At 49.6% G+C, this 26,475-nt stretch overlaps 1 protein-coding gene across 4 annotated transcripts in view; it reads right to left on the bottom strand.

Annotated features, from left to right (window-relative positions):
- The window catches only part of CSNK2A2 (casein kinase 2 alpha 2), a 29,012-nt gene that overhangs the window by 1,473 nt on the left and 1,064 nt on the right, over positions 1-26,475 (bottom strand). Inside the window, exons 3-11 of one of the 4 annotated variants that reach the window (XM_087739660.1) lie at positions 15,642-15,743; positions 14,714-14,764; positions 8,446-8,505; positions 6,168-6,251; positions 4,896-5,006; positions 4,584-4,685; positions 4,160-4,260; positions 3,316-3,464; positions 3,021-3,114 (exon numbers count right to left, since the gene is read on the bottom strand). In XM_087739660.1, coding sequence (XP_087595786.1) covers positions 3,038-3,114; positions 3,316-3,464; positions 4,160-4,260; positions 4,584-4,685; positions 4,896-5,006; positions 6,168-6,251; positions 8,446-8,505; positions 14,714-14,764; positions 15,642-15,743 — 837 coding nt within the window. In that variant the 3' untranslated portion in view covers positions 3,021-3,037. Of the gene's footprint in view, positions 1-1,590; positions 3,115-3,315; positions 3,465-4,159; positions 4,261-4,583; positions 4,686-4,895; positions 5,007-6,167; positions 6,252-8,445; positions 8,506-14,713; positions 14,765-15,641; positions 15,744-26,475 lie in introns of those variants that run through there. The other 3 variants (XM_009470485.2, XM_087739662.1, XM_087739661.1) reach the window with 3 other exon arrangements.

Genomic DNA, 26,475 nt, shown 5'->3' with positions numbered 1-26,475 from the left:
TCTCGTTTTGAGCCTTTCCTCTTACAAGGCACTCAGGCAAACTTGTGCTCTACGTCTGCTAGAAAGCTAGGGCCGGGGCAGCTGAAAGGGCAGGACGTGCACCAGGACTCTCCCAAATTTCTCCAGGAGAAAGCATATGAAGATGCACGTTCCCCAGCCTCCTTCCTTCCTAAGGACAAGACACTGTCTTCTTCAGCTCCTGGCTGTCCCTACGGGCAGGATGACGCTTTGCTAAGGTCCAGAGGAGAGCAGGGTTTCCTGCTCTGAGTGCTGGAAGGGCCGATGGGCACAGAGAGGAATTGGCCCGAGGTACAGCCAAGCATCCACACCGCCCTGGGATCAGGAGACTCCACATCCTCCTCACTCTCAGGCTACACTTGCTCAACTGCCATGTTTCCCTCTGGGATGAATGTGTCACAGCTCATCCTACCCTAGAGCTCTGGGGTAGGGATGTGGGGAGATACGGGGCAGGTTGTTCCAGCCTCTCTGGTTACCACAACCAGGGAAAGCCATTTACCCATTTCACTCACTGGTAAGAATGTCTCTTCCTCTGCTTGAGGGTACCAGGAAAGAATTTCTGACTCAGGTTTACAGAACTGATACTTCCCGAAGCACCACCTTGAAACTCCACCATCAGGTTCGGACACCGTCACGCACTTGTATACAAAGATCAATGTTTTTCAGCTATTGAAATTCCCACACTGAACCCATTTTTCTCCCCCACACCTCTTCTGCCTTGGCTCTCCGAGAGCTGGGAGTGCCAACACACAAGAGTTGGAGGAAAACAGGCAAGTTTCCCCCATAGCAACTTGGAGAGGCCATGAGAAACATCCACTCCTGCCTCTTCTCAATGGAGCAATTCACATGTTTAAAAACAGTTGAAATTGATGTTAAAACCCCAAACCAACCCTGCTGGTATTAGTACAGCTTAAGAGCACAAGAGACCCCCATGCCTCTCAAGACAGGCAGCCTGTGGGTCAGGCAGATGGAAGGACAGAGGGCTGGAAACATTCGCCAAAGCCTTCAGCAGCATCTGCAAGAGAGTTAATGTTAGCAAGGGCCCTGTGGCATGTCAGCAACATCATCACAGACAGCTCCTCAGCTTGGACACTGATAACAGCTCATGCACTAGTCGCATCCCAGGGTGGGAGGAAAGAAGAGCTACTCTCTGCTCAGCACATCCTTAGAAAAAGCCATCCACCCAGGCTGAGGAGACAAGCATGGGTGTACACATGTGGAGAATCCCCAACTTCCAGCCACGTATCAGTGACCTCTTGTCTGACCAGCCATGTAACAGACACATTAGACTGCTACCTTGGGCACTGGCTGTTTGAGTCCATTGTACCACAACAGCCGACTCCCACACTGTACCCAGAACCTCACACCTCCTCTGCAGCCCCATGAAAGCAGAGACAACAGGCCACAGTGAAACCCTCAGAGCGGACAGCATGAAGAACTGCAACCAAAGACTAAGAGATCCCAAAATACTCAGACAAGAGGGGCTGGAAGAACCAACCTGACCTCCTTGAGCAGGCAATGCCTTCAGCTCTCACTCCTTCTGGCTATACCATAGATTTGAGACGACAGACATTCAGATGTATAGATATTTATTGGTTTCAGTGAATTATACAAATGGATTGACCTGCTATCGATGCCAATAGAACTTTATTGGAATATGGAATGTAAACAGATGTTTCAAATAGAAACATTGCAACCTTATAAAAAATTAACTATTTCAACAATGCCGCAGAAGGAAATTCTGTGTTTAGGTGCTGGTGGGAAAACACTATCTCCAGCTTCTAGGTTTCAATGTCACCAGAACCACTTGATGAAGTTACACACAGAACAAGTAGAGGAGGCAACTGTGAATTGTGGGGCTATATAGCCATCGAGGGATCTGATGAAAGAACCCACAAGATGAACCCCCCACCCCCCGCAACAGGATCAGCACCCCAGAATTCAACAAATGGCTGACGTTGTTAAAACACTACGTGGGATCCCAAGTCCTGGATCAGTAGCTGCACAGCCCCATTCCTGACAGACCACATCGCTGTTTGCTGATCCTTCTTCCTCCCTGTGCTCTCCTCCCTGACCTCCTCTCCACTCCTCCGTCCTGTGTGCTGGATTGAACTGTTCCAGAGCTGTGCTCTGGCACAAGTCTGCGTCTGGCACGAATTCTCATGGGAGCCACGTCATGAGGTACATGGTTGCACACCTATCACAAGAAGTCTTGCAACACTGACTTTCCTGAGCTTGGTGGGAAAGTCTGGATCGTCCCTCCCCCCTCCTGCCACAAGAGCAGCCCTCACATTCACAAGTTTCCAAAGCAGGTCTATTGAGTTTCTTCTCAGAGCGAGCCTTTGTCAAACACACCTGGAGGGGGGAATCTCACCTCTCCCCAGCAACTTGGATCAGTGCCTTCATTTTAATGCTCCAAACCAATCCTGAGATGCTGCTGGGTTTGTGGGCTGTTTTTTGTTGAACCTCCCCCCTCCCCCCAACCACGCCGGCATTCACAATTGAAACGGGAATTCAAGGGCCAAATTCAAGCCCAGAGTGAGCAGTAGGACTTGGACCTCAAAACAGAGTTGCACCTGCTGACCCCCAGCCTGAATTTGGTTCATCCAGAGTCTACAAGTCAGAAAGGCATGTTTAGAAAGAGGCATGCTAAGGGCTGATGGTGGAACGACCAACTTGTCCCCACCACGCTGGTGGGGAAGGCTGGATTGAGAAGGAAGAGAAGGATCCATAGAGATGTGAACCAGAATCAGTTGTGTTGAGCCCTGGGGATATCACTACATGTTTAGCTCTTGCAAGACCATTTGCCCAGGGCTTTGGTACCACAGGGTTAGAGTTACATTAACCACAACCACCAGAGAGGAACTGAGGTTTATGACCCCCCCCAAGGTTAGATTTCTGCCGAGTATAAAGGGGAGGGGAAGGAGGGGGGGGTCCTTGGTTCTTTTCCCTTCACTGTGTGACCGAAGGTTTTACTTTTATTTGTAAACATCTTGAATTACCCGTCGTTTTCCAGTCTTCATCGTGCTGTTGTCAGGCCACTGGAGAGCACAGCATTTTCTGAGCTGGGCTGGGACTGCTCCTTCACCACTGGATCTGCAGGAGACACAGACCAGGCAGGAAGGGGAAACAGCATTTAATAAAGCTGAAGCTCTACCCTGGCAAACCCTTACAGAGAAACTGCCCTCAAAACCCACACAGCTGCTAAGGCTTTCGCAGAGAGGGTAGCCAAAATTTGCATCCACAACCGAAGACCCCTCTCCCTCCCAGCTGGCCCCAGCTTCTCCACAGACTCACAGAAATAGGGGTGCTCCATCGCCTCCTTGGCGGTCAGCCTCTGTTGATGGTCATATCGCAGGAGCTTGTCCAGGAGGTCTAGGACTTCAGGACTGACCAGGTGTCTGTTCTCACTGTGGATGAAATTCTCCCAGCGCTTCCGGGAATGCCTGCAAAGGGACCAGCTGTCACTACCCAGCTCTGACCAGCACAGCAGTACCCAGAGGTCCCGGGGGAATCACCTGGCACTATGCACTTCTGAGAAGAGATGGCTGCGACGGACACTGCCTACAGCTCTTCCTTGCACAAGCTACTGCTCAGCAAGCACTTGCTGAAGGGGGGGGAACCCTCTTTAGGTACAAAATTGTGTGGATGTCCTATGCCTGGGAAAGGCACAATATTGCACATTCCCTTCTGTCTACAGGGACTAGACAACAGCATGCAGCAGGCAGGGTGACACCCTTGGGACCAGAAGTGCTCTGGCTTGCCAGCCAGCCTCAGAGAAGCTGTCCTCGCTATCCCATCCATGTCTCATCCTTTTCAGATATCTCAGCTGGGAGATTTTGAGCCCTTCAGCCCACACTCAAGTCTAGTGTCTACATCTCCACTTCTAAGATGTCAACGAGCAGGAGAAGGAAGAAACAAGGGATGGCTCGTGGATCATGGGAGAGGCAAAAGGAAAGAGCCTGCATTTCAGTGACCTCCTGAGCTGACACAAGCAGCCAGATGGGAGGCCTGCAAGCAGCATTGTGACCCAGAAGATCAAAGCAGGCCTTTGCTTAGAGTCCTTCAAGGGGATGGACATTAATTTATCTTCCTCTCTGTGTTACAAGGAAAAAAGGCTGCATTTCACTTCTCCACTTACTGGCCCAGGATATCATTGAAGTGCGGGTCCAGTTCTATGTGGTACTTCTTGAGATACCCATACAGCTCATCTGTGCCCAGGACCTTTGCGATGCGAACCAGCTGGAACAAAAGGCATGTTGAGAGAGAGCAGAAGGGCAGGCCACCACTCTTTCGCAGAGGCAGAGCTGCCCAAACCTAAGAGCTCTCCTTCTGGAAACATCCCAGATGGAAGGAATATCTCCCTTGAAACTTGTTTTTGCAACATGTGCAGAAAACAAGTCTCCTATGCAAGGCAGTGAAGCATAATCCTAGATGGCTTAACTAAGCATATAGCAACATCCTGCCAGCCTGGTGATCTGATCCCCAGAACCTCCCCACTATACACACAGAGATGAGGCGGTGACAAACATCTCATGAAATAAGTCAGGTAGTGAAGTCTTTACTTGGTCATAATTGTCCTGGCCGTGGAAGAAGGGCTCCTTTCGGAAGATCATGCTTGCCAGCATACAGCCTAAACTCCACATGTCTAAGCTGTAGTCATACATCTGAAGGGAAAAAGGAGAAGCTGTCAGAAAAGGCATGCTCACCACGGCCCGGTTCCCCAACCACACAGGCAACCTCAGCCTTTTCACTTCACAGCCACCCTCTTTTCAACCTAGGCAATGCCCTGGCAGGCAAAACCAGCCAACCCAATGGTGGCTAAAGTGCAACCACAAGTGGTATCGCTGGCTAGCAAGGAGGAGGCAGACTCTTACTTGGTAGTCCACAAGGAGCTCCGGTCCTTTGAAGTACCTAGAGGCCACACGGACATTGTATTCCTGAGCTGGATGGTAGAATTCGGCCAGACCCCAGTCTATGAGCCGCAGCTGAACATGCGATAAAGAGACACAGAGTAAGAAGCCTCAGTATAAGCCAGTTAGGTGAAACCATATTGGCCAAACCTCTCAATTCTATGATGCAAGCGTGGAGGCCGGGATGCACGGAGGCACTCTGAGGACAGGAGATGCTCTCAGCAGTACTCTGGTCAGGCTCTTCCCTTCCCCCTATCACCAGCTGGTGGGGCAAAGCCCAGCTTAGAGAGCTCCTCTGCCTCCTGAGTCCAAGCACACTGTTACTGCTGGGCAACTGGCTCCTTACCAGCATCACCAGCCACAGCAGACAGGTCGTTGCATACTAGGGAACAGGCAAAAGCCAGCTGTTTTATCCTGCCGTTTAGAGGGGCTGGGCTGAAGGCAGTGTTGATTTTAACTGGGGGCTGAGAGCAGGAAACGAGGTAGGAGGGAAGCCGACTACATCTTGCAAGGCAGACCATGTCCTCCGCAGCCACAGGAATAGATGACCTGCCATGTTACTGAAGGACAGCGGGTCTAGTAAGAGATTTCCCCCTCCTTACACACCTTGCCTTGTCTGTACAGCCACTGCTGATTGACAGGGAGGGACCTGTGAACCAGCAACTAATTTGCTGCTGCAAATCCCAAGTCCCTGGGGAGACAGGTACACACAGCATCCAATGAGGTACATGCGCCATGACAGGGTGGGGAAGCTCCCTGTGCTGCCCATTTCCATGGTAGTGAGCTGGGTAAAAACTTTTCCTGTGATCTAACTAGCACACCCCAGAAATGAGGAAGCCACTGCAGGACAAGCAGACTGTACTACAGGAGGAGCTTGTGTTCCCTAGGTAAAAATATCCACGTGTATTTCAGACAAGGCCACCCTTCTTCTGCCCAGGGCCTCTGCACCCTACTGCCATACCTCCTCAGGTGGAGATTAATGGCCCAGACCTGCTCCTGTCAGCAAAGAAACCCAGTGTGGTGGCTGGGAATAAGAGCAACCTCCAAGCCATGGACTCCCACTGCAGTGCTCCCTAGCGGGACTTTGGCCATCTCCTGATGCAGGCACAAGTGCAGGGGAGCCGGTAAAGAAAGGTTAAAGGGGTAAGTACAGCTGCCCAGGCTATGGGTACAGAGGCAGAAGAGTTTCAAGTTTCCCTGGAAAAACGCTGCTTGTAAGCCCTGGTGCCAAAGTACCTTTTTCTGTTGATGGTCTATCATGACGTTGTGGGGTTTGACGTCCCTGTGCATGATCCCCATGCTGTGACAGTAATCCAGGGCCTGGTAGACACATGCACATACATTAGACATGTCTGTAACCACAGGCACAGCATTAACAATATAACAGACAGTTCTCGGCCAGGAGCAAGAGTGCCCTGTCCATGAGGAAGTGCTGCAACCCTGGCACCAGAAACTGGCATTTCAGCTCTCACGCTGCACATGATGAAGTTTTAAGCTGGCAACAAGACTGTATTGATCTCATGTCCTACTGCAGTCACAGGTTCTGGAACCGTGTTCCCTGCACAGTCTTTGAAGAACACAATGCAGAGAGGAATCCTACCTGGTGACAAGCCCAATGCTCCAGCCTGGGTAGCCCTGTGCTTCCTAGGTCACTCTCTCTTCCCCAGAAGGGGATGATTCTTACATGCATACAGTTTTATGGCCTTCCAGTGCAGCTTTCCACCTGTGTCCCAAAACACACTTAAGCTAGAAAGTCACCTCTGCCCTGCTCATTTAAGCCAAACCTGCACTTACAAAAGGCAAGTGATAGCACATGAGGGAGGGTGATGCTGCTTAAAGCTTGAAGGCAGGAGCACATGTAAGCTCTCCAGCTCCGTGACCTTGCACCACTCACTGCCACTCCCCCCCCGCCCCCTGTAGCTGTTCCTTTGAGCAAGGGGGTGAGAATGTTGTTTTCTCATCTCCAAGGGGGAGGGAGATCCATCCATCAACATCTATCAGATGCTCTGAGATCTCCAGCAGCACAGAAGGAGGGTACAGCTTGCAGTCATTCAATATCCAAGACATCAGTGCCAGGGAAGTAACACTATCCTTGGGCCCCTGCCACAGTGGGAAGCATAGGAGGCAACAGCTTCCATTACAGCAAGGCCTCAGGGAGTATCCCTGCAATGACATGTGGCCTTGCAACCAACAGAAGTCACAGCAAATGGTGGTCCTGGCATCTCCAGTACCAGAGATCTATAACAGGTTGGACAAACTGCTTCCAGGGATGAAGCTGTTCTAGTGTCTTGCTTGTCCCAAGGCTGGATCATCTAAACCTCATTACCCCTTCCACCCTAATCCTGGGCTGCCTCAGGCTCCCTCCAACCTTCAGTAGGAAGGTCTTTCCCTTGCAGACTGGTGCAGCAAGCTTGGGGGTGCAGAGAAGAAAGCCTCCCTCAAGCTCACTAGATCTATTTCAGGAAGTCTCCTGCAGTCACCAAGTCCTGGAGCACAAAAGGCTTTCTCTAGCTTGTCCCACTCATTTCCAGAGGCAGGGGACCTGCAAAGTGCCAGCCCAGAAGTCCCAAGGCTCTGCCAGGACCTGACACAGCCAAGCTGCTGCTCCAGCAGATCAGCACAGAACAGCCCTGGGATCAGCCGAAACCTGTAAGCTCTCCCTAATGCCCTGCTGCCTCCCATGTCCTGCAGCCAGAGACCTCAAGAGAGGCAGTGCAGCAGATCTCACAGATCTGCCACATGGCTCCGTGAGCATTTCCATGGGGAGGTGCAAGCTAGGCTAGTTAAGAGGAGGTATTTAGGGCACTCTTTGCCCTCCATCAGAGGGGCAGGGAAAGCTTTGGCTGGGAGGTCTCAAAGGACAATACCAGTATTATATCAAGATGTAACAGCCAGCATAACCAGAAGCTTCATTCCCCAAGACCACATCCATAGGGTTCTGTGACCACAGGGCACCGAGCTGGCCGGCTCTTGAAGTGTCCTAGATCCCTCACCAGAGACAGAGGGGTCTAAGACCAAGTGGGCAGAAGTCACCTTCTGGGGCTGCATTTGAATACTGCAGCTGAAGAAAGCCTGGAGCTGGCAATCCCTCTCTTCTGCTCTCCCTAGCGTGCTAAAGAGTCCCCAGTTCCCCAGTCCTGCAGACGCCTCTTGGTGCTTGTACTGGGTCTGGCTGGGAGGGAGTTGATTTTCCTCATAGCAGCCCAACGGTGCTAGAGACAGGGAGACCAAGCACAGCCCTGCCTGGACACTAACAGTCACAAATGCTTCACGGGGAAAGAACAGACCCACCGACTCTTTGGAGATGACCAAAGGTCCCCAGTTTGGCTGTAATACCTCACAGCAACAAGCCAGGTTACTAGATCTCTTCCCAAACCTTCCCAGGTTATGAGACACAGATTCTGCATTGAACATGAGAGAAGTAACTGCTTAGTAGCACTGCCCTGTGAGCCCCGCTACTGCCTCTCTCATTCCTGGTCTCCCAATCCAGACTGCCATATGCAATGCCACTCACCTTCAGCAGCTCATACATATAAAACCGAATATCAAAGTCTGTCAGGATCTGGTACAGTTGCTGAAACAGATTTGGGGAGGGAGGGGGGAAAAGAAAAAAAAAAAAAAAAAGAAAAAAAATAAATACTCCAGATTTGGATTAGTTTCTTTTCCTGCACCCCACCTGCTTCCGATCACTGGCCCCATTCCAGATCCCCTGTGAATGCTGTCACTCCCGAGGGCTGTCTTGGTCTCAGACCTGCCATGGCTACATGCTAGGAAATCCAGAAAGGACACAAGTGCTCCCGTGAAATGTTACTGGGATCATTCAGACCTGTTATGACTTCTTTCCAGCAGGAAGACGGGCAAGCTGTCTGTCAAGACAGCAAGCCCTTCAGAGCATGCTGGAGCTGGCACAGATGATCTTGACTCTCTGTTCACATGCAAAGTCATCACAGTGACTTAACAACATGGAGAACAGCATTCAGAGCAGGCATGCTGGGAACACATGGGCAAGGCTTCCAAGTGCTCAAGGTGGGGCAGGGAGAGGGAAACATTAACCTAAAGGAGCATGGGGTGGGGAAGCACAAAGGATAGAGACAGCCTCAGAGCCGTGGAGGCTCCCCTCTATCCCAGGACAAAGGCTAATGCAACTCAACAGCACAGAAATGCTTGTGGGGCCGAAGAAAGCACAGCTTGGAGTCTCAGGGAAGTGCTTGTTGCCAGCACACGGTCGCCACCCTCCTCTCCTCTGTGTCCTTCTGTGGCTACTCATGCAGAAGTGACAAAGATCCAGGGTGCACTTTTACCTGCACTGTGCCACCAGCACCGTCACTGGAGAACTCATCATACTGCTGCTCCTATGCCAGGTCATAACTAGCCCCAGATTTGCCTTCTGCTTTATATCTGTCATTGGCAGCGGTGCCAGCCCAACCCTGTTGGGCTGTGCTCTCCAGCAAAGGCAAGGCGAGACACCAGGGCAGGGCAAGGAAGGACATTCACAGAGCAGCAGTAGGACCAGACCCTTCTGCCCTTTCTAACAAACAAGGATCATCTCACAGCTCAGTCAAATCACCGATTGCATCAGCATTGGAGCCAGCTGCCCATCACGGGCACCACTTGGCAGCTTCAGGAAAAATCCCAGAGCGAGGGATTGAAATTCATGTTCCAAGAAAGCAGCTCTGGCCTGAAATCCCCTCCAGGCCCATGCCGATCTCAGAATCCTGCCTTACTTAAGGCCAGCTCCAAACAGCCCCACCACCCCCAGTACTGCTCTGGGAAATCATTTGACAACATACAAATGTCACTTGCACACACAGAGCTTTAACAGCCTCCAGGACACAAGCTGCATTGTATTCTCATGAGTTGGGATGATCCTAACACTTCAGAGCAACGCACTGAGGCAGACAAGTGAGCAGGGAGCAAAAAAACACATAGCCACAAGCTACAGCAGGGATAGATTTCCTGACTCGGTTGCGCATGGCTCTGATGCACGACCCAGGGCCAGCAGAGGACAGCTGAGCCCTTCCAGGAGTTTGTTTAAATGGCTTGCTTAGGTAACAAACACTGCGGGGGGACAGAGATGCTTAAAACATGTCCTTCTGGGAATCACCACCCTGTTCAACTTTGCCTGGCAACATCAATGCAGCAAAGGAAGGAGGACAGCAGGAGGTAGTGGCAGAACAAGGATAGACCCCATTTTCCCCATTCCCTGTCTCCCCTGTCTCTCATTGCCTGTAAGCAGGGAAGGGATGGAAGGGAGGTCACTGATTGCCTTTCTTCTCAGGCCACGATGCTGTCGCTTCTCTGACTCATAGCCTTCAGCAGAGGCAGCCATTAGGCAACCAGCTTTCAACAGACTTCCCTAGAAGAGCTGCCTGTGAAAGCCAGCACCTCTGTCCCTCTTGCCATGCCAAGGCCAACAGTGTGGCTAGCAGTGTGCAAGCTCCACTTGCTGCGGGGAACAGTCGCTGCAGGAGCGTGCTCAGTCCCACTGCAGGCAGCCAGTGAACGCAGAAGGCTTCGAAGGACAGAGCCAAGGTTTCCTGCACAGCAGCTGCAGCAAGAAGGCTTTGACAGTGGGCTCCAAATCCCCTTTGCCCAGCCTAGCAGGGGATAGCAGATACCACTTTTGCAGACTTGTCCCATGCTCTGCTCCTACAGCTGGCTCTTTGGAGTAAAACTTTCAGAAACATCATTGTGGGTATCACTCAAACCCAGCTCAAACATCTGCTCAGCTAGTTGCCAGCATTCAGGATCGCACAAGGTCTTGGAGACCTGGGGCTGGTCTCCTTTCTCCATACAGAGCACAAAGAAAGGCCAACCTCTCCAGCTATCAGTGATATTTTGGCACACATCACGTAACCAATCGTAAACTAATCCTGTTAGTGCCCGAGGAGGCACAGACACGCTTCCCCTCTCCACGGGGCTGACAGGAGTTAAATTCTTATTCTTCTCCCTTGAGTGAGCAACACAGCTGGCTATGTGCAGGAAGCAGCATCTGCGAAGCAACAGGGTGGCTGTGAGGAGCTGTTGGAGGAGAGAGACTCTGCTTTGGGATGCAGGGCAGGCAGCAGCAAAAGAAAAGGAAACAGCTCCCACAGCATCCTGGCCTCAGCAGCCACACAAGGGAGGAGAATCTTTCATACTTCTGCATCGCCTATGCAGGGCAACAACTATTTTTTAAACTAACCTTGGATGTACAAGGATAAAATGCAGGCATAAACTTCCCTCACAGCAACTTGGCCTTGAAATTCACCAAGGTGCATGCAAAGTGGAAGATTTGACTCAAAAGCCCTCTGTCCCCAAACTCCAAGAAGCTGAACATCCTGAAGCAACCTTTCATCACTCACCTTTCTTGCCCATCTCCTCTTCTTCATCTGCAAACCTGCTAGTGTGTTTTAAGAAATAAATAGCAAACCCAACCCAGCACTGCTCCTGGAAACCTGGCTCTGCCCCCTTCTTTCCCAAGGGATTTGCCTCTTCGGGGCAATGAAAGGCACAGTACCAGGTACGCTCACAGACTACACAAAATATGGGACAGCTGACGGTGGCTGAAGGACAGGCATCTCATTTCTAGTTTGAAACCAATTAGCAAAAGACATTTAATTTCACTGACAGTTACTCAACTGAATGCATGGCTCTTCAGTACAGCTGTCATTTAAGGCAGATGACTGTGGGTAGCTTGAGTGCTCACAGATGACAAGTAATACAGCAGGTCTGAAGAGAAACTCTAGCCCTGTACACAAGCTGCCATCCTCACATAGCAGAATACGCATTTAGTCTAGTTTCAACTCATCATCCCTGCAAGTAGAGAGCCATCACTTTCAGAAGGGACCCAGACGGGTAATTTAAGAAAATGTGATCAGCTCTAGGGAGGTATCACCAAAGTCTCCTGTTTATACCGTCATTTAAAAATAGCCAAACTGTGTGGAATACAAGCTTATGCTTCTGATCAGAATCGTCCACAGCCGTGGCTTAGGACCCACAGAACTGCAGCTTCTGCCCGTGCACAGAGAGCTGAGGAAACCCAGCAGCCATTTTCATGTGTGCACAGACATGAATTGTGTCCTGCCATTTGAATGGGCAAAGAAGTGGAAGTATTAACATTAAGTAAAAAATAATAATGTTTAAGGAAAGAAACTGCCAGAAAGGAGGCAACTGAGGAGACTGCCAAGCTTGTGAGCAACTATTGCCAACAAGACAGAGCAAAACGCAATCCTGTAAAGTGGTCAGCAACCACTTGCTGTACACAAGCTGCCCTGGGAACACCTCACACACCCTAAAGGCGATTTGCCATCGAGATGCATGGTACTCATCAGTACTGCTGAATCCAGAAGTCAACGCAGAGATGGGCAGATCATCAGCAGCCACCTCAAAACAAAGAGAAGAGGTCCCTGTCACCAGGATTGGCTCATGTGGCACTTAACTCCAGCAGAATTTGGCTGCCTGAGATCAGGACTGTGGAGGAGAGGTGACAACAACTGGGTCCCCTGCAGCTGCTTCATGTATAGAGGTATAGGGCAAGCCAAGACCTCCAACACAAGTGATTTCATCTACTCTGTGCACTTTCTGCTTGGCAAGGGCACTTCAGAGCAAGGGAAGAGACAGCTTGGGAGCCTCTGCATAGAAGAGGATACCCACAGGTACCTGTGAGTAGCAGCAGCTCTGTAATCTGCCAGTTAGCTGCGGCCCCAAGAACCTACCCAAATAAGCAGCAGAGCTTGAGGGAGTGTAGCTTGAATAACCCACATGCCCACACGTAGCTAGTGAAATTCAGGTTACAAATAAGCTCTGAACATGAACAGCCATACTGCATGCCCTGGGGGACACACTTGCATTCCCAAGACAAGTCATTCTTGCCTTGTACCAATCAGCATCAAAAGCATCAATACTTTCTGTCTTGGACTTGTACAGCTGTGAATCTGGACTTCCTCAAGGAGCCAAGCTTTCTCCTAGGAGCCTAGAAATGATCTGCTGCAAACTCATATAGTTGTTTCTAATGCAACAGCCAGAGCTGAGCACTGTTACTTGTGCTGTGGCCAGACCAATGTTGCCTTACTGGCTGCAACAGTACCTGTGATGGCTCTCAGCATGGCTGGGACAGCTGACCTACCATGTACTCCAAGCCCTGCATTTTTCAGTTAAGATTGCCTATTGGCCACCAGCCTCAAGTTACTACTTAATGCTCCACTTTGTGAACATATTTCAGTTACTGGGTGATATCTTTGACAATTTTTTCCTCTAAGGGCACGACAGAGTGGTGTAATCACATTTTGACTAGGACACACACAAAGTGATCCTCAGCGAGGTGGGCCACTGCCCTAGCAACCTATTTTATCTCAAGCAATATATTAAAAGGAAAAAAATCTCTAAAGATAAAGTTAAAAACTTCCAGGGTCAGCCTTATGAAGAGTCCCTAAGTCACTAGGAGAAGCACAGGGGCACATTCCCAACATATATGTGGCACTGGAACAGCCCAGCGGATATCAGTGAAGCCCAGAAAAACCAAGCCTGCTTTAATTAGCCCTGAAAAGTCACCACATAGCACTCCTCTCATGGCTGTTTACTTGATGGAGGCAACACTCATCTCTCTGCCCAGAGCTGTCAGGGCAGATGCTGCTGCAAGTTACTATTATTTTAGCCTCTGTGGTAAGTCTCTACATGAGATTAAATAGCACTAAGACTACCACCACCAGCATGGCTGCAGCTCTGGCTATGCACAGCATCCCACCCAGCAGGATTCAGCTTGACAGACCAACCCCAAAGGGAGAGAAACAACACATGCTGCCTCGCAGCGTGCAGGGCTGCAGGTGAGACAGTCTGTGGGCCAGCTGACAAGCTGCCTTCTTTCCCCCAACACCAACCCAGGGTCCTTCTATGGGTGTTCCCTGTATCTGCTGAAGCTGCATCCTACAAGGTGTGTACCTACATAACACTCCGGCACAGACAGGAAGAAAAAAGCACCGTCCCATAACATGGAACAACAGAGATCTCTGAACGGTGCAGGAGGTGATGACTGCTGGCTTTCTAATGACGCTCAATTAATTCTCCACCACTGACTTAATGACCTAGGGTAAAGATTCACATGGGGGAAGCAAAGATACCATTAAAATAGGTGTCGTTGCTAATTATATATCCCTTTTGTGTATCAGCTTGCTGCTGCCAGCCAGAAGCATTTCAGTAGCACAGGCAGTCATAGCTGCACTCAGACAGAAGGACCCCTGTTTCAGGAAGGACTAATACCACCTGGAACTCCCCAAAAATAAGAAGAGTCAGGGAATACATGGCAGCCTCAGGCAAGCAGAAAAGCTCTTAAGATGTACTGAAGACTGCTCAGTCCCCCACTAACAGGCCCACTGGCAGCAGGAGATGTGCTCTCCAGCCTCTGCCACCCCACAGTTCCCAGGTCTGAAGGATTCCAGCACAAATCATCGTCACCTGTTCCTTTAACTGCACTGCTGTAAATAGAGCATCACAGCACAGAGATTAACTTGGGCTGAATATATAGCACAGCAGCAATTACTAAATTGAGAGGAGAGTAAGAATATCTAACCTGTTGAACTTACTCCTCAAAGTTGGCAGGAGATTCAGCACACAAGCTTTTTATTTCTTCTCATCTAGACCCTATTTACAGGTTTCTGATTTATATGGGGAACGGAAGGTAAAGCTGATGTAGGTGAAAACTCCAAACTCCCCCCATAGTTCTTGAGGAGTATCTGACATCCCAAGACCACAGCACTCTTAACAGAAACGGGAAGCCTCCCCCCTCCACACTCAGGCAGACTCACCTTAAAATCTGTGTTATTGATGTACTCAAACACCAGAGCAGGGGTCTTTGACTGCAAGAGAGAGAGAGAGTCATGGTTTAAAACACCCTCTTGACCTTTCTTTGTTCCAAGAGACCTGAGAAAGCTTATGCTTCCTGCTCAACTCACTGTCGAGAGTGGGTGGGAGCAGGACAGTGAGAGAAACACAGCCTTGCTCCTGCAGCAGGCTGAGGCAAGCTCCGCTTATACCCCATGCAGCAAGCACCAACATGACATTTTGGCCAGTGCTGCTCCTCCCCATGCCATGGAGCAGAGACAGCACTGGGCAAGGCAAAAGGTGTCACCAGGGTCTAAGGCCTTGCATCCCATTGCAGAAGAAAGGTCAGCCAGGACTACCAATGCTACAGCAGGGTCATTTCCTCTTCCTGGCTGCCAGCAGGCTGGGAGTCACAGACCTCAGCCAGCTGCTAGTCAGAGAAAACTTCCTGGGAATGGGGTAATTGTGGTAATGCAGACAAAGGATATGACCTCTGGTCACTGGGCAGGACAGCAACCAGAAGGATGAAAAGTGCTTAATATCCAATTGCCCTGGCAGATATATTCCAGATGCCAGACAGAAGCTGGAAGGCTACAGGCTCTGCTTTCTTACAGAAAATTTGTAGGGCTACAAAGCTTCTCCCCCATCAGCTGTGGGCAACTCACAGAAGGCACAGAAGTGGTGTAAAAGAGTCTGGGGAACATGGAGAGGAACATGAGCTCATCCAAACCAACCCACCTCAGGAGACCCTAATGAGCTGGACACCGCTTGCCCCTGGCTGGCATGAAGGCATGGGCACAGGCAGCACCTAACCCGAGCTAAGAGCAGAAGTCATGTGGCAGTGCCTGCCCCATGCCTGCAGCTGGTGGGGAGGCAAGCCCACCACACACACCGCGACAGAGAGGCACCTACCACCGGATCCTTGACAGTGTCAATCAGATTAATGATGTTGGTGCCACCACGTAGGTTCTCCAGAATCTTAACCTCCCGTTTTATCTTCTTTTTCTTCACTGGCTTAAATAGACAAAAGAAATTAGAAGTGAGAGTCCTTTCAGAAATTAACAGATTTCTGCCACCAGTTTTTGACTGGATCACATCACCTCCTCTCTTCTCTCTGCTCCCACTCTCACAAGGGAACATTTTTAGCTTCAAAGAGGAGACGGACACCTTGCATGAACTAGGATTTCCCCTCTCATCAGTGAAAGCTTTCCACCCATCAGGAGAAAATCAAACCACTCCGACAAACGTAATTACGACTCCAGTAACTGTGGTTAAAAGCACCTTGGACTGCTATGTGGAAATCTCAGCACACTCATTCTATGTTATGTATTTAGAGCCACAGGACAAGCATGGTGGACCTCAGATCTCAGCTTTTGTTTACCAGCACAAACCAGTTTTTTACTCCTTAATCCCAACCCATTTCCCAACGAATACTTTAATCCAATGAAACGATGACCTGAGAGCCTCCAACACCAAGATTTCTAGTAAGCTCAGACACTGCTACGCCTAACTATGTGCACGTGTCTTTCACAACCACCCCAAGACCATAGACCCAACTGCACGGTGTGCCATTGCATCCATACACCATGGTTATTTTTAAAGCCTACAGGCATTTTAAACAGTTTTTGACTCCCCCTTGAATCTGTGCACTCCCAGGAACTCCCTTTTCAAAGTAAGCTTCTACTCTGGACATCACCCTGCAGAGAGTGACAAAGAACAGCTGCTCCCAAGGCAGGGGCTTGGAGGTTGGGTTAGCTTTTACACTCTGCTGATCCAGTAGTTCACTTCAATGCAAATGAACAATTGTTTCTGTAGCTCATCCACTCCCAGGACAACTCTAGCGCTGTGCCTGCTTGAAAGGAAAGGCAGCTTAGAGGTGAGATTTTTTTAATGAGCCTTTGCTAGCGACCAGTGTGGGCATCACCGGTTGCAAATCACTGAGTATAGCAGCCCTTCGCTGAAAAGCTGGAACGTCCCCTCCTGTACCACCGGTACCACTGCAGAGAGATGCAGAGACATCTTGCAGGGACTGGTAAAGCCCCTGTCCTATCTGTGAGGTTTGCTGATGAAAACACTCCTCTCCAGACAATTAGCTTTCTAAAATATTCACCATCCGGCAGAGATTCTGGTATGTGAGGAGGGAGTAACAAGGGAATGGCAAAGAGGTACGAGGCACCTTGCCAAAGTGACGCGTTATCAGATGTCTATATGAAGGACAAGGAGCCACAAAAGCTCAACAGCTCGTGTTCGCTGCCTCGCCTCTGCTGCAGCCTCCCACTTCAATGATGGCTGTAGACTGCCGATGGGGCAACTCACACTCCCATTACAGGCACATCCAAGGCAATCCCTGGTTTCAGACCCCGCACAGGAATATATGAGCAGACAGGAGAATGAACAGAAGCTTTTTATATAGTGGGAAAATATGGTGTTTATATAAGTGATAAAATATGCTGTCTTTCTATTCTAGGCTCCTCAGGTGGCTGAAACCTTCAGATTCAAATCCTGCCCTTCTCCTCTTCCAAGTTAAAAGGCAGGAGCTAGACTTTCAAGCCAAAAGATGAGAATTTCAGCCCGAAGCAAAGTGCCAAAAATAACACCAATGCCGGCACAGGGAACGTCAGCACCTCATAAAGCCACCGTGGAAAACGGCAGCAAGGCCACCGCAGCTGTCAGCCAGAGCTGGAGCAATGCAGGACAGGGTTCACCGGGGAGGGGAGATGAACAGCCCCGGGGCAGTACCGAGACACAGCTGGAGCCGGTGGGAGGTTGGACAGACACAGAGAAGCAGCCAGAGCAAGGCAACCAGCAGAAGTGAGGGCTACGTTTCTGAACCTGAGAGGAAGATGCTTCATTAAGGACTAATTTCATTTATATCAGCATGGGGACGGACACCACCCTGGCGTCGCCCACATGCACTGATATTACCAGAAGGCCATGTTGGAATTAGAGGATGTAATTTGGTTACTCTGTTCATCCAGTGAGGCAGACGCACACACAAGCTGTTTTCCAAGGAACTTCAAAGAGGGAGCTGAGCCATTGCTGTCCTGAAGGCGCTCGCTGAATGGCCTGGCTGACAGACATGCATCACAGCCTCTCTGCTGTAACATGTGCACCTGATTGGGAGCTGAAACAGTGCCTAAACACAGCCAAGAGGACCCAACGTCCACTTTGAAATACCTTTTCCTTTGTACTGTAGTTATTTCAAGGGCCTTTTGCATCAGCTAGGTAGGGGAGGATATCCCTCTGAGATTTCCATTTCTCCTTCCATAGCAACCACCACTCCCACTGGGGCAGATGTTGTCTTCCAGTCACTTCCATGTTTCCACCTTTTTCAGAATGGGAAAATGATGCCATGCGTGATCTCCACCAGAAATCTACCCCTACCCACAACACACTTAATAAAAGACATGAGCAGACAGAGTCAGAGACTTTTGGAAAAAAGAAGAGAAGAAAGTTGGTCTTTTTTTAATGAAATGCCTGCAGATAATCGCCAACAGCAGGATCTCTGACATCAGCAAGAGAGGACACTCCTGCAAACACTGTCTCAGCAAGAGGGAGAATTAAAAGCCGCTCGCTGTTTGCACGTTTTCCTGCTAAGCTGCAGAAGCGCAGAGCTCAGGCCAGGCTGTCCGCACATGGCTATACTACCTCCAAGTTGGCTGTGAGCTGGGGCAAGGGCCCCACAAGCCTCCAGGCAGGGTGGGGGTACGGGAAGTCCTGCTTATTGCAGGGTTGTAAACAGTGCATCGTCAGAGTGCTCTCCTTGCCTGCAGCCAGTGGTCAGGACAGGGTTTTCCACCACTAGGTAAATAGGGATGAGGCAGGGAGAAATGCCACAGGCTGAAATCATGTCATCTTAGAGGAAAAACTATCGCCTGGAAGTTTTCTCAGAGAGCAATGCAGGGGAATAGAGAATTTCCCCATTTCAGATTTGCAGGAGAAAACAACGGCAACCGCTGGCCTCCACTCCACCCCACCCAGCTTTCACCTTACCAGACCACCCAGCTGCACATCACCTCCTACCCACATGTTGTCCCACGCCATTGCTCTGGCCACAACTGCAAACACTGTCTACTACTCAAGAGCACATCACCAGGGCTCAGTTTTTGCCCAATAACTGATTCCAAGCCCAGGCTCTTGCATCTGGCAAGTCAAACACCTTGCTGCAAACCATTCCAGTACACAGCCAGTGCTGCACTGAAGCTAACTGGTCACAACCACAGAAACTCTGCTAACTTCCCTCCTGTCCCCAGATCCCAGTACTGCTGAAACCACAGGCAATCAGCAGCATGTCCTCCAAGTACCAGGATTAAGTCTGAGTTGCTACAACTGTCTCTCAGAGTCACCCGATCTGTCTCTCCAAGGATGTTGACTCCAAACACACATGGATTAAATGTGAACTAACTGAAGCTATTATGGCCTCCAACCATCTGCCTCTCCCAGCAGGGATAGCTTCTAAAACACCAGCCCTTGCAGCCAGAGTATTTTAACAGTACTCCTTTAAGACTATTTTATTAAACCAGGCTATGAACAGTGGCATTTCGGGTTGTTTCCTACACGACCCAGTCTCCCTGCCCTGGGAGTGGGATTTCCAGCAGAGGAACAGAGCAGGCACCTAGACAAAATTAATTGCTCCCGAGTTTGATCCGGCTGTGTTTGCAAGGCAACGTTTTATACAGGTGCAGACTTCAACTCTATCTGTTCCCATGGCAGAGGCATTTCAAAGCTTTCCTCCATGCTGGGATTCTCCAATGACCAGTATGAGTCAAACCTTCACTGCTGCCTTTCCCTCCAAGACAGGCTCCGACAGAGCCCCTCTGCTCTATGCAAACACCTATTTTCCATGAAATCTGTAAAAACGTGACAGTTTGGAGACTTCTGTCACATTTGGTTGAAATTGGCCAACCAGTGCAAAAATTACTGGGGGGAGGGGGGAGGAGGAGGGAGAGAAAGGCTGACGGACAGCAGGATTGCATAAGGCTCGTTTCCATAGGAAACCAGGCTAAAAGACATGTCTCAGTTTAACCACGTCTACACTGGGAGGGGTTTAATTACTTCAACTGCAGCAGTACCCTTAGAACAACATGACTGTCTAGCACAAGCCAGTTTTCCAGTTTCCCAGGAAATTGCTTCCTTCCTCAGGCAACTGGAAGCGAGGTGGCTGTAGACGGTGGAGACAAAACATGCAGCTCATGGCTTTCCACTACACTGAGCGCCCAGAGCAGAGGGACAAGGTGACCTCCAGCCACAGGAGGATGGTCTCTGCTGGACCTGGCAGCTCTCACTCGACTGTCCCCAGCCAGCCACCCTTTGCTGCAGGTTTACCACCCTACCAGCCAAAAGGATCCCATGAGGGTGCTTCAATCCACTTGAAAGTCAGGCAGAAGAGGCAGTGACAGTGGCCAGTGCTATCCCAACCGCCTTTGCCCAAAGACTGGGAAGCATCATGCGATGCCATCCCTCTGCAGAGGTGAGAAATGGCATGGGATAAGTAGTTGCTTTGCAGTCAGGTAGATGCAGAAGAAAACACCTCTCTGTGACCGAGAGATCAGATCCTGGGTCATTTTCCATGAGATCGTGTAAACTTGTAAGCAGGGAAGTAGTCCAGCTGCAGCAAACACCAGCTGGGAGAATTAACATTGTTTGCTAAAATAAACCTTTAAATACAAGGCTGCAACCATCACTTCCTGTCTTGAATGACTAAATGGCTGCCTGGTTAATCATCTTTTTTGCTTGGTTTCTAAAGCAAAGGGAGTACACTCTTCTGTCAGATGCTTCAGTTCCAGCCTTCCCCAACAACATGGGGACCCATAGCTTGAATTCAAGGAAAGAGAGAAGATAAATTTGTTATCCAAAGTTCTCTGGGCATTTCCACATTGAGAAAGAAAAGTAGTGACCAGGAAGGCATGTGAAATACAAGTTAAATCCAAAGCATAAAAATAATTTTACATTAGCCAAAAGCAGGCAGCCAGGCAGCGCACACACACACTGCCAGCTGAGGAGCACAAATGCTGCTCTGAAGGAGTCACAGAAGGTGCTGGGTTTTGCCCAGCAGGTGATCTGAAAAAGAACTGGGGTTAGCGCAGCAGGGGAGAAGGTTTAGCAGTCAAAAGATACAAATCTGTGAGAAACTAAAGTAATTTATTCCACCACCCTGTAGAGAAAAAGATCTATTCTTTGCTCACCAAACCTGAATAGCCCAGAAACACCATGATGCTTCCAGTGAACAAGGAGGGAAATCTCAACTCACAATGTCCAGGACCAGCAAAAGGCTTGAGCAGCATCCTTAAGACACGCTTTAAACATTTAAATGCTAGCACTAGAAGCTCATTTGTCTCTAGCAAGTATTATCGAAAAGATCACAATAATCAGCCTATAAAGCCTGATGCCAATTTCTCAATAGGAAAATTGGCTTCAGAGCAGCAGTCTTATTTTGCCAGACATCAGCTAGGAAACCAAATAATTGTCTTCAAAAGAGCTACAAAATCAAGGAGCCCACTTGTGTTAATATTCTGTCGGCTGTTTGCACCTCACAACTTCCATGATGGGAATTCAAACTTTCCTGAGCTGCTCTTGAATTTTAGAAAAGAGGGGGGAAAAAAACCTACCCTGAAACTACTAAAGCACTTTTGCTTTTTTATTTAAGTTCAGTAGAATACACCAGCACGTGTTTTGAGAGCAGTGCCATTCTTGCCTTCAGAATGCCTTTCCTCCCCGATAGCGCATCCCGAAACAGCCCTCCTGGGGCTTCAGGACTGCCCACAATGCATCAAGACTTCTGCAGTCAACTAAAAGGAGCCGCACAAGGGCCAAGCCCCAATCCCCACCACCACCATTACAAGGGATGAGAATCATTCATTCAGGCTCTGCCCTAGGCCACTTCAGACAGACACAGTGCCATAACTCACCCTCCACCTCCCAGGAGCCACAGCTTCACAGCTCACCAGTTCCTTGGTGCTAGAACACTACCACGAGAGTTATCAGCTGCATCTCCAGGCCTCTGCGAGACACCCGGTACCAGCTCAGTTGGTCTCAGCTCCGAACAAGGCTGGACTCCAGCAGCCAACTGTGCCAAGCTCAGTATGGGCAACTGGTGTTTAAAAGAGAAGAGCTGTGTACCTGGCTCTCTTGCAAAAGGGCTCATTTCAAGACTGCCAGAGGAGGAAGTAGGCCAGGGAGAGCTGATTCAGTGCATGCAAACACAGGAGAAGCAAGAGACACAGATAACTACCAGGAGTAGGCATTGAATGGCTTTGGCGGAAGGTCACTGATGCAGTCAAAAGCTCCAGCCTGAGTGACCAACATCACCCAATCATATTTCCCTGTGCAATCCCTTCTGTATACCAGCACGGGAGTCATTTCAGCCCCATCTAGAACATGCTGATGTATGTGGGCTCTAAAGCTTTTAGAGACAGAAGCAAATTTACCAGAGCCACAGGGCTACCTCCCCCAAACGGTTCTCTAGCTACTAGAGCGATAATTTGAGTTCAACACTGGAAGGACCTTGCAGCAGTGCCTGGTATGAGCAGCAGCTCAGGAGGGTTCACACAGCCCAAAAGGGGGAACAGGGGAAAAACAAAGCCAAACAAACAAGAACGCACTTGTGAAACCACGTACATGGTTGAAAGTTCCAGTTCATGGACTCAGCAGAGAGGGACAAAAGCCACCAAAGGAGAAAGGGGCTATTTCATCACTGCTGCAGAACCTCCGTTTCACTGGTGCCTCTCCTTGTAACTGCACTGTTCCCCTAACCTCTGCCTGTGTGTTGTGCCTATGCAGATAGTAATCATACAAGGAGACAAAAGAGTCTCTTTATGTGATGGGTTTAATGCTTTGCAGGCAAGTAGAGTGTACATAGACACATGCATGCATCAGGAAAGCAGGAGGACTCCTGCACAGAGCTGACAATATGGATGCTGTAATCTCTGTGTTGAGTGGACACTCAGATGGCAGTAATCAGTACAAGAGAATGGGCTGTGAAGGACGCTGTGGTACATCTGAAGCTCGCCAACCGCCATAACTGTAGGTAACTTTAACAGCAGCGTTCTCGCCACAAAGAATCACCCACAAAAGTTACAAGCAACATGGAAAGTTTATCTTTGGCTTTTAGAGTGGCAACTTGCAATGCTGTTCGCATCCCTCAAGAACACTGTTACCCCAGAACGAAGGATTTACTTTTAAGGCACATGAGGAGACTGGCAGACACTTTGGAGCTGCATTAGCAGAAAGGCAAAATGAGAAGTTCATCAAAGAGACAGCACAAAGGTTGCAGACTGACCTCAGCGGTCCACCAAAAATTTAAATCTATGCGGTTAGATATGAAAGAGCAGAGCTGTGCTTTAGATACCTGCATTGGATGTAGACGACACATGACTCACCGGAAACAAAGATGTCTGAAACTTCCTTTGTACATGCCGAAGAATGTCAGACCTCATCCTGGGAGTCAAACCTTAGCATCACATTTAAGCAAGACACAAAAGCATGTACAGCACATGTTCACACATTCCCTCTTCCTGGCTTGGCCCTCCCCTAAGCATGCAGGAAGCATGCCCACAGCTGTACCGAGGCCAGCCAGATCAAAAAGCCCACAAGAGCCTCCTACACCAGCTAGGGACTGCAGAAGCACAGCTGCCGGCTAAGTCCATGCCCTACTACCCGTGAGCGGTAGGAAGGTCAGTACAGTGCAGAGTCCTCCACTACCTACCAAGATGACTTCAGGCCCACAGCTTTTTTTGCTGAACCTTTGCTCCCTGAACAGGTTGAAAAGGTGGGGACTTGCCCTCTGCCTCTCTTCTCAAGATAAAAGCTTTTGGAGGATGCTTGGCAGGGGGTGTCTGTGTGGCAAACCAGGGCTCCTGCCTCGCTGCTTTGCACACACTGTCCTACACGGCGCATCCTGATGTCTTGCTGCAGTGGAGTGAGAAGCAACCTGTTTGCTTCGTTTGCCTTTTTTTTTTTAGAAAAGCTGCACAATTTTCCTGGAAAAAGTGACATTAAGAGCATCATATTTGCAAAGACAGACACTCGACCCAGGAAATGGTAATGTTAGTCATCTGCATGATCTTAATTCTGCTCCTTTGCTGACACATGTTATGACCACAACTAGTGGCATAGGCACATCACATTTTCCTGCAGGATTACGCCTTGTCCTGCACTTGGGGTAGCAGAACAGAAAGGCAATGATGGGTACTGCTCAGGGAAATGGGGCATCTTGCTTTATATGAGCCCAAAAGGCCTGGGGCACAGTGATACCAATCAGAGCCGTTAGCTCCCTGGGCTTGTCCAATGCCAAAATCTTCATAGGGCACTTAAACAAAGAAGGCAAGTGGCTGCCAGAAGAGGAAGAGCAGTTATCTCGTTCATGCAGCACTAGACTAGGACCTATGCTCTAGTCTGAGCTTTGTTGAGGCTAAGGGACTTGCCCAGTCACACAGGAAATCTCTGTGGCTCAGTTCTGCATCACAGAAAGGGTGATAAAATTTCCTGACCTCTCTGGAGGAGGGCACAAGATGTTCAGGTAGCACAACACCAAAGAAAGGGAGAAAAAAAGGCAGGGGAAGTACTTGCTACATGCTAACTTGAGCTCAGTAAGGATAAGCTGCTTCAAAGAGCACGGCTGGGAAGAGACACCAGTCACCTCCCATGAGGCGCAGATATTAAAACAGTGACTCTTGCTAAAAATCACTCTAAGACGTAACACAAACTGTCCTCTCAAAAAACCTTAAAGAGAAAGGAGCAACTGTGCTAAACAGCTGCATCCATCACCCGGCAACAGTCTTCCCCTTTGTCCCACCCCTACAGCCACACAAAAACCTGAAGACTTCTGGTTGCATTTCCCACCTCACAGGATCCAGCCTGAATTAGGAGGAACAGAGAGACCCAGCCTCTTTGCTAAGGCTCCACTGTAGATACATGTAATTACATTTGCAATTAAGTTTGCATCTAGTTACAGGAAACCAGAGGCACTTTCCACAGATCAGAGTGATGTTATTGCCACACTTCACAGGTCTTCATAACGTACACAACACGGTGCTCTGAAACTCTCTTTTCACTGACCCACTTTCCACTGAGAAGAAAGTTCATCTTTATTTATCTGAACTTTCTGCTTTTCCTTGCTCACTCACAGGAATGCCATCTGCATGTTAATGCCAGTGAGGGGAGCCAGGGGAACTGGTGGCAACACCATCCGCTTCAAATCTGGGACAATCCAGTCCCTTGCTCGCAGGGCATTAAGGCAACACATTCAGGCCCCAAGGAGAAGGAGCACCCAGCCGCCCTCAGATGACTCTTGCCAGCTGACTCACAGTCCAATGCTGACAGGCTCCCTAGACATGACAGAGTTTGGCTGCCACAGGGAAAGGAGCATTGCTCCAGGGGAGGCTCTTTAGGCTAGGAAGAGGCAAGGAGGAAGATTTCTGATGACTTGCCCTGCAGTCTCTTCTCAGCCTCATGGTGCCTTTCTATGTGGGACAAGACCTAGGGTCTCAACAAACCACAGCAGTCCTAAAGAGACCATCAGGGGCTCCAGAGCAGCATGCGGAAGTGCAGTTCCTCAGCCTAGCCACAAGCCATAAAACCCAGCTCTGCACTGGCTACCTTTGACTACTCTCTCATAGCAAAAACTCCCCCCTGCCCCTACTTAAAAAAAGGAAAAAACAAAACCAAATAAAGCATCCAAACAAGGAGGAGGCCCAAACAACATGCCAGAGGAACTTAGCTCAGCGAAGGCACGTGAGCCTCACCACTCTGCCCTGATGTCACGCTCAGCCACAGGGGCTCTCCCAAACGGCTCACCTGGCCACCACCTTGACCACAGCCAAAGCAGGGGTGTGCGTACCTCCTCCCAGAGGCAGATGGGAGATCACACCTTCCCTAGGAGAAGTGGCCAGACAAACTGTCACAAGTTCTCTGGGAAGCCACGGAAGATCCCAAGGAAGCAGGCATAGTGAGCAAGTGGGGATATCAGCAAAGACAAAACAAGACAGCTAGTTATTCTATCACAGTGGATCTAGCAAATGCCTTAAGGCTACAGCCCTGCAGAGAGATGACTATCCTAGGTAGCTGCTAGTCTTAGCGGCTGCAAGGGCAGATTAAGCTCAGACCCCCCTCCATGCTGTGGATCAACATGTGCCCAAATTCTTCAAACACCCATGGTCAGACACCGGCTCCCACGTGCTCTCGGGGAAGAAGTGACAAGTGTTGCTGGTCCAACAAGTGACAGCCACAAGTGTCAGCCAAGCCAAAACCAAAAGCACCTCAACTCTAACCTTTCATTTCTGTTTTATTAACACCTCTGTCTACCCCCAGATCACCAACACAGACTGCTGCTATGACGGTTACCACAGCTTGCTGTGAGCATGCTGCTTCAGTGCCAAATGCGGTAAGGCGTGCCCTGCAGCAGCTAACCCATGCATTCAGCCATCCCAAACTACAACCTGTTACTGCTGCACGAAGGTCCCCAAGGCCCGACCCCACTAGGGCCAACACACCAGAATACAGGTCACCAATGGTGCGAAACTTCAGATGGCCTCTTTCAGTCTCCTCATGTTTCCATGGTGGAAACTTTGGCCTGCCTGTGGTGAAGTTCTTTTCCATGTAAGATCCGCTAAAGGACTGAATATAAAATTTTGCCTGATTTTTTTTACTGCTGAGCATCCCACAGCCTGGCTCTGAAAAGGCCATGTGCCAGCTGTCTAGAGGTTAACAGAAGGATTCCCCCCTCCAGGCTTTGCATTCCTGTAGACAT

This window comes from Nipponia nippon, unplaced genomic scaffold (genome assembly GCF_047370975.1).
Source record: "Nipponia nippon isolate SJK-2023a ecotype South Korea unplaced genomic scaffold, ASM4737097v1 scaffold_7, whole genome shotgun sequence".
NCBI classification, from domain to species: Eukaryota; Metazoa; Chordata; class Aves; order Pelecaniformes; family Threskiornithidae; genus Nipponia; species Nipponia nippon.
This window is presented reverse-complemented; position numbering and strand designations above follow the sequence as displayed.